General features: G+C 35.6%; 1 protein-coding gene across 2 annotated transcripts in view; it reads left to right on the top strand.

Moving 5' to 3' along the window:
- Window positions 1-5,760, top strand: part of GNAL (G protein subunit alpha L) — a 106,576-nt gene extending 100,816 nt beyond the window's left edge. For both annotated transcript variants that reach the window (XM_070942382.1, XM_070942383.1), the window contains exons 6-12: window positions 114-168; window positions 708-781; window positions 1,848-1,906; window positions 3,485-3,605; window positions 4,083-4,213; window positions 4,928-4,995; window positions 5,448-5,760. In XM_070942382.1, coding sequence (XP_070798483.1) covers window positions 114-168; window positions 708-781; window positions 1,848-1,906; window positions 3,485-3,605; window positions 4,083-4,213; window positions 4,928-4,995; window positions 5,448-5,594 — 655 coding nt within the window. In that variant the 3' untranslated portion in view covers window positions 5,595-5,760. The remainder of the gene's footprint in view (window positions 1-113; window positions 169-707; window positions 782-1,847; window positions 1,907-3,484; window positions 3,606-4,082; window positions 4,214-4,927; window positions 4,996-5,447) is intronic.
- Window positions 5,761-8,131: the final 2,371 nt, after the last annotated feature.

Genomic DNA, 8,131 nt, shown 5'->3' on the forward strand with positions numbered 1-8,131 from the left:
ATGGCTGCAACTTTATTGCTCTTAATCTATAAAAATATGAATGGAGATGAAACTGCAGTTTTTGATGTTTTCAATGTTGGGTTTTTATGGTTAAAATGTATGTTTTCTTTCAGCTTCCTAGAAAGAATAGACAGTGTCAGTCTGCCTGATTACACACCCACAGATCAGGTGAGTAAAATGGAGTAACAAATGTGAATTAGTGTGAGAGTCACCTTTAATAAATTATATGAATTCAAGCAATTCAATAATCTTTTTATTCATTTATCCCAGCCATAGTTTAACAAGTCATATATGTTGTTCTTGTTAAAATTGTTCTTTATGATTCCAGTAGAAAAGAAATTTTGAGAGTAGCTTTGTGAGTCCACAAGGCTTTAACACTTCCCTTATTGTGTGCCAAGTTGTTTTTTAAATTGAGGAAAGGTTTAAGAGGTTTAAGAGGTGGAGTGGAATTTTGGGGTGAAAAAATCACCCCATTCCGTGAACAAAAAGTAAACTAATTCTGCTGGTGCCTGTCACATTATAATTCCGTCTATTATTTAAATAATTGTTCAGAATTATCTTCGACATTGTCTGATTTGAATTCATACAGTAGCATGTGCTCACTGCTTTAGTTATATGAAATTGTTGATATACCACATTTCTTTGCAGGCCAAATTTGCTTAATTAAAATGGAAAACTTCACAGGCCCAATTGTTTTTCATTTCTAGGATCTCTTAAGATGCAGGGTTTTGACTTCTGGGATTTTTGAGACAAGATTCCAGGTAGACAAAGTAAATTTTCAGTAAGTACAGTAATAATGATCTTTAATTTGTGCTTTATAAAACAGTGGAAACAATTGAATGCAGGCATAATTAACTTTTTTAATTATGAGGGTTTTTTTAAAAAAATTGCTCATTTATGATATATGAGGTAAGAGATCAAGACATATTCATTAGTCAATGCTGCCCAGAATGTTTCTAACATAGGACATTATTTAATATTTGCTAAGTATTTTTGTTTGATATATTGGTCTGTGGACCTTAAATTTAGTATAGAAAATTAGTAAAATACAGAATATTAATATAGAAACTAATGTTTCTATTAGTTCATATATAATGAGTTTAAAGAACAAGAATGCATTAGTTGATAGAGCTAATTTAATGGACAACTTTAAAATTTCAAATAAGAAAACTCTTTCATAAATAATATAGTGCACACAGACTATTGTTATTAATATTTCTATTCTTTTGGCTGTAGTAAGCTTTTTCTTACCTAATAATTTTAATAATATCAAAGCTGCCTGTTCGTTTTTGTCTAAAATATTCTCAAGGATAGTCACCTCTACGGATTATATTATTATATACTGTTGCTCATATCATTGTAATAATATTGAATACATTGCAAAAGTTTCTGAAATTGTCACTGAAATTGAAAAGCTCATCCATCCTTCCTTACACAGGAATCCCCCTCTATAAGTTGATTTGGCCAACTCTTTTTATTTAGCTTTGAATATAGCTTTAGAATTGCTGTTACATTTCTACTCAGCCACACTATTCCCCTCTATTTTCATTTGAGCTAATCAACACTAAATAGCCACCTATTATTTAGTCTGCCCTTTCCTAAATTTGACCAAAATGTAGCCCTAGATATGTTTTGGTCAAATGAGACTTAACTAAAGTTTGACAGCAGATACTGAAATGAGACTTAACTAAAGTTTGACAGCAGATATTACAAAACATTGTTCCATTTTGCTTTCATGCAGTATTTATTGCCTTTTCATTTCCATTTGCAAAAGTAAGTGCACATTAGGCAAAAGTGATTTTCTTTGTACATTCACAAAGAAATAATAGTCTCTGGCTTTTCAACAGCATGTTTGATGTAGGTGGACAGAGAGATGAAAGAAGAAAATGGATCCAATGCTTTAATGGTAAGAAATATTTTCACATTCTGTATTTGGTCTGAATGCTTGTTTATTTCTTATTGTAAATATGTATTATTTTTATTTATCGGGGCTTATTGTTTCATCCTTTATAAAATCTCATAATTTTGTTTATATCAGGGGTGAAATGCCCCCAGTTCGGACCGGATTGCCTGATCCGGTAGCGATGGCGGCGGGTAGTTCAGAGAACCAGTAGCAAAAATCCTTCCCCCCCCCATGCCCAGTTGAGTCGCGCGATCGTCAGAGGCTTTTTTTTTTCTTTTAAAAGCAAAATGCAAAATGCTTTTAAAAGAAAACAAAAGCCTCTGACGATCAGGCAACTCAGCTGGGATCGTCAGAGCCTTTTAAAAGCAATTTTTTTACAACCTCTTTGGCCAAAGAGGTTGTAGAAAAAATGCTTTTAAAAGAAAACAAAAGCCTCTGACGATCAGGCAACTCAGCTGGGATCGTCAGAGCCTTTTAAAAGCATTTTTTTACAACCTCTTCAAAGAGGCTGTAGAAAAAAATGCTTTTAAAAGTTAAAAAAAAAAGTTGGCCACGCCCACTCAGTCACATTACCCCCCACCAAGCCACACCCACAGGACCAGTAATAACAAATTTTACATTTCACCACTGGTTTATATGTATAATTTACATTGCATTTATCGTCATATGTGGGAAGCATAAGTGTTTCTGATTCTTACTCTTTATGTTCTATCTATGGCCGTGATGGTGAACCTATGGCACGCGTGCCACAGGTGGCACACAGAGCCCTCTCTGCGGGCACGCGAGCCATTGCCTAGCTCAGCTCCACTGCGCATGCGCAATTGCTTCCCGCCGGCCAGCTGATTTTCGGGTCTGCCCTGCAAGTGGCATGCGTGGGGAGACCTACCTTTCTCCTCACTTTCTGCTGACTGTGCCTTCCCAGATCTCCAGAGATTCCCCTCCCAGCGATGTTCTGGGAGGCGAGGCTTTTTTCCCTCCTCCCCCAGCCGTTTTGAGAGGCAAAGGCTTTTTTTCCTCCTCCCAGCTGTTTTGGAAGCTTTCCCCCCACTCCCAGCCGTTTTGGGAGGCAAAGGTTTTTTCCCTCTTCCCAGCCGTTTTGGAAGCTTCCCCCACCCTTCCTAGCCGTTTTGGGAGGCAAAAGGTTTTTTCCCCCTTCCCAGCCGTTTTGGACGCTTTCTCCCCCACCCCAGCCATTTGGGAAGCTTCTCCCCCCCCCCACTCCCAGCCGTTTGGGAAGCTTCCCCCCATTCCGCTGTTTTGGGAGGCAAAGGCTTTTTTTCCCCCTCCCAGCCCTTTTGGAAGCTTTCCTCCCCACCCCAGCCGTTTTGGGAGGTAAAGGCTTTGCCCCCAGTGCTGTTTTGGGATGTGAGGCCAAAAGCGGGGGTTGTGCGCACATGCAGAGGTCGCTTGTGCATGCGGGGAGGGTGTCACGCACATTTGCAGAGGGGAGGGGCATGCGGGAGGGGCATTGCATTATGAGTGTGGGCACGTGCGTGCGCACCATAGCGTGCACGTGCACGCTTTTGGCACCTGAAGGAAAAAAGGTTAGTCATCACTGATCTATGGTATGTTCTTCCTTAGATGTCACAGCTATTATCTTCGTTGTGGCCTGTAGCAGCTACAATATGGTCATAAGAGAAGACAACAACACAAACAGATTGCGCGAGTCCTTAGACCTCTTCAAAAGCATCTGGAACAATAGGCAAGATACATGCATAAATCAGCTGCATTGGTTTGGTAAAAATGTATCTAGGATGGGTGGAGGATTTTTGTGAAAAATCTGTTAGAACAAATCAAGATTTCTATTCTGATTTCAATAATTGTTGCAACCTTCAGATTAGTACCTGGTTCATTATAAACAGAGATTGATGGGGTGTAGTAAAATCTTGACTTAATGGACTTCCCATTCAAAAGCTGTTTGGACAATTGACTCAATGTACAGCAATTGCATCAGTTTATATTGTTTTTATGCCAATGATGTTATCTCAAAGAACATCAGTTACATCAATCAGATTTAATAAATATTTGGTTTCAATGTATATCCCTTAACTTCCAGTTGGTCCAAAAAAAGATTTTCCTCCTTAGATGGCTGTTTTCTCTTAGAAAATATAAAAGTCAGCAGATGTTATAGATCTGTTTAACTGTGTTGGACTCTGAATTAATTTTTGGGTCTTCACAGGTGGTTACGGACAATTTCTATCATTTTGTTCTTGAACAAACAAGACATGCTTGCTGAAAAAGTCTTGGCAGGGAAGTCTAAAATTGAAGATTATTTTCCCGAATTTATACGTTACACTGTACCTGAAGATGGTAAGTTTCTTAACTAAAGTCTCTTATGCTTAAATAATTTGAATATTTATGAGCTTGATTACTTTTGTGCCATCAAGTCAGTATGAGCTCTTAGATAGATATTTTTTTTCTGCATGATATTCTGTCCCTAAACTGGTCTTCCAGTGGTACAATCATTGACTCTACCCACCTTACTGCTGGTCATTCTCTTCTCTTTCCTTCCATTTTCTTAGCATTAGAATCCTCTCCAGAGAACTACATCTCCCCATAATTTATGCCTTATTTGTTCAATGATCAATGCTTTGTTTGTTCATAGTATTCTCAGGAGCGTAATCCAACATCACAGTTCAAAAGTATCAAGACTCTGACTTGCTTCTTCAAAGCCCAACTTTTATTTCCATTCACATGCCAATTGCTCCTTTGCAGTTTTGCATATCAGAGTCGTATCATCACCCTAGCATGGATTATTGAACTTTCTTTCTCTAATATTACAATCACACTCATCTACTTTGAATCCAGCTTTCCTTAATATAGATGGTAGCAAATAGGTTGAATAAAGAAGGGGAAGGTATTGTCCCACTTCTTTACCAACTTGAACCCAGTATGCTTCACTATATTCTGTCCATATTGTGACTTCCCGATATATGTATCAGTTTTGCATGAAAATAAAGGCACCATGCAAACATTTTTAAAATTTATATTGCATATATTTGAATAGATCTATGTTTATTACAGCAACACCAGATGCAGGAGAAGATCCCAAAGTTACAAGAGCAAAGTTTTTTATTCGGGATGAATTTTTAGTAAGTATTGGTGATTTTTTTAGCATTGTATTAACTTATAAATTTGTTTGAATACCGATACGTTTTATTTTTCTATAAGCTTTAATCGTTATAAAAACAACTCTATCTTGAAACCAGTCATCATTGAATTACAAACCATTATAGTTCATTTTTAAAATCATCACCTCTCCACCTTTTAGTGGAAAATCAGGCTAAGCTTACCTGGTGAGTAGGTTGCAAAGTTAATATATTCAGTTTACTGTCTGGTTGCTTATTCAGTTTTAGACAAGTTGGGGGTTTTATCTTTGGAACATCCAGGCATTCCTTGAATAAATGTGTTTAATGCATAATTTTTTGACATGTTAGCTTGAGGTGGTGCTACACTGATCAAGTCTTCCCGCATCTTGTTGTCATTTCCCAGAAATGCTTTTATCCAACTTTGTATTCAGCAACTTTTTCATTATCTCTTACAGCGAATAAGTACGGCAACCGGAGATGGAAAGCATTATTGCTATCCACATTTCACATGTGCAATTGACACAGAAAATATTCGGAGAGTATTCAATGATTGTAGAGACATCATTCAGAGAATGCATCTTCGCCAGTATGAACTATTGTAATTAAGGACACCATGGAGTCCGTGGTTTTAAGCATCTTTCTTTCTTGGCTTCCTCAGATGAAGTTGAGGAAGAGATACTAGATCCATCTGCCTCCTCAGTTCGTTTACGTTTATTAGACTTTCTAGCCAGCCCATGCTTTAGGGACAATATGTGTGTTTTATTTTTATATGCCACTTCTTTGTCATTCCACTGAAGTCTTTGGCTACCTCTGTTTCCTTTGGTTTGGTTGTAAATTTTTGTTTATGTTTAATTAATTGGACATAGTCTGCTAATTTTTTTTCAGCAGACTTGTTAGTTCAAGCTGGTATCTGCTAGTTAGATGACACTGTCATACCTAGAATGTTTTTGGAGGGTTCCTTTTGTGTCATGACACTGAAGAGTACTTGATGGACAGAAAGAAAGGGAATAATGCACTTTGCTTCAGAATTAGAAAATACTGTTGGGGATGTATACATGCATGATGTAGCAGCACTATGATATTTATTACATTGAGTTTTTAACGAACTGAGTTGCAGGTCAACTGATGAAGTGACCTCCTCTTCTAAGCCATTGCTGGCCCAGGAATAGAGTAGGTAAGCAATTTTGGGAGGTTTGGAGCTAAGAGTCTCTTTACACCTCAGGCTTTTGAATTTAGAGCTACTTTTTCAGCCTATTGCATTTAGGCAGAAAATTCACCTTCACATACCATATTTCTTCTGTCCACAAATGATTCAATTAATTTAGATCATTTTTGGACATCAGTCTTCTATAAAAAATATAAATATATATATAATATATATATAATATATAATATATATTTTTTTTGTTTTACTGCTGGTTTATTATATTGTACAGACTGTAAAGTGTAATATTATTTTGTACAATTTTATTGAAGAAAATACTTGTAGAAGATCTTTGTGCCTTGATTATGGCTGTACCTGTAAAATGAGCTAAGATGTAAGTATGTTTTTGATTGCGCTGTACAGCTTGATGTCAACTCTACCTACAGCAGTGACTGGAGGTTTGAAAAAAACTCTGTAGAGTTTAGGGTTTTTTTTCTGATTTATATAAAATGTTCTTTAGTATAAAAATTATAAATTATGCAAATTTTAGTCATATTAACTTTCCAAGTAAGTAATTGCTGCTACTGTGGCAGCAATAGCCTTTCATACTCAGCTTTAAAAATTGATTTAAGTGTCCAAATTGCAACCTGGTGTTAGTTTCATGGGAATATCTTGTTTTACCTTTAAAATTATGTTCAGTAATTCTTTGGTCATTCATAAACCGTTCACAATTGCAGATTGTGAATGTGTAAAGGCACCATTAGATAAGGTTTTTTTTTCAATCTTTGTTGCAACAGCTGCTTTTATTGTGCAAATTGCAAGAAAGAAAAAAGGTGTAATCCTTTTGTTTGGCCTAAGAGAATTACAAAATGACGTATTTATTTCTCTTAATAAACAGATCTTAGAAAATGGTTTAATTTTAAATATTGTAGAATCATAATGATTTTTCAAACTTGAATAATTTATGCAAATGACATTCACAAAATAAGTTGTGGTACAGTTCAGCATAAAAGCAAGAATTGGTGTAGCAATAAGGCATGCCTTTCTCGGTAACTATGAGATTGTTTTATATTTTATACATAGGCATTATGTCAGAGTACAGTTTCCAGTGCCTGAGAAAATCTGAACCAATATTTAAAATTTGTAGATGCAATAACAAATTCAGAACTTCATAGATTATAACACTTGGATTATCTTTGCCTTTTGCTATGGAGATAAATTACTCTTAAAATATTTTGATGGCATAATGTGAAACTATTTTTAAATTAGAAAGGCATGTTTATTGCATATATAACCCCAGATCACTTTTAGAAACTGAGAAACAATTGTATCTCTGCAAAAGAATCAGGCTAGTAATCTGTCAAGGTACTCTGATTTTGAAGCATTTTAGATCCACTCTGAAACTGGTACTTTGACATACTGTATTCAGTCATAACCTTGTTGTTTCCAAGATGATTGAAAGACACTTATTTTGATATGATGAAGACATACCAGTCTAAAGATTCATATTTCCTCTAAAAACAAAGCAGTGAAAATGTAAACTACTGCCTGATTTTTTTTTAAAAAAAAGAATGGTTCTGTTATTGAAAGGAATAGGGTAGAGTTATTATAATTGTATCCCTTCTTTGTTTGCTGCAAATGTCACAGATTATATTCTATCGTTCAGACAATTTTAATCTAATGCCCTCTAGATAGATTTTGTTTACAACTTCCAGAACTCTTTCCAACATGCCTGGGAATTTTGGGATCTGTTGTCTCAATTCTTAGGTGGGCAACATGCTGAGGAAGGCTAACCTAAACTCTTCTTTACTGAATAAAATTCTCTTTAAAGTTTATATAAGTAGATAAAGAAAACCAAGTCTATAAATTTCTACAGCTTAATTTATAATGCCTTTTTAAGTTGCATACTTAAGCACTTTTTTAATGCTATTAATCAGATAAGACTTAAACATTTAGGAATGGAATGCAAAGTTTTCTGATAAAGTTTATTTCTCT

This window comes from Pituophis catenifer, unplaced genomic scaffold (genome assembly GCF_029215685.1).
Source record: "Pituophis catenifer annectens isolate HBS135680 unplaced genomic scaffold, rPitCat1.0.hap2 SCAF_3, whole genome shotgun sequence".
Lineage (NCBI taxonomy): Eukaryota > Metazoa > Chordata > Lepidosauria > Squamata > Colubridae > Pituophis > Pituophis catenifer.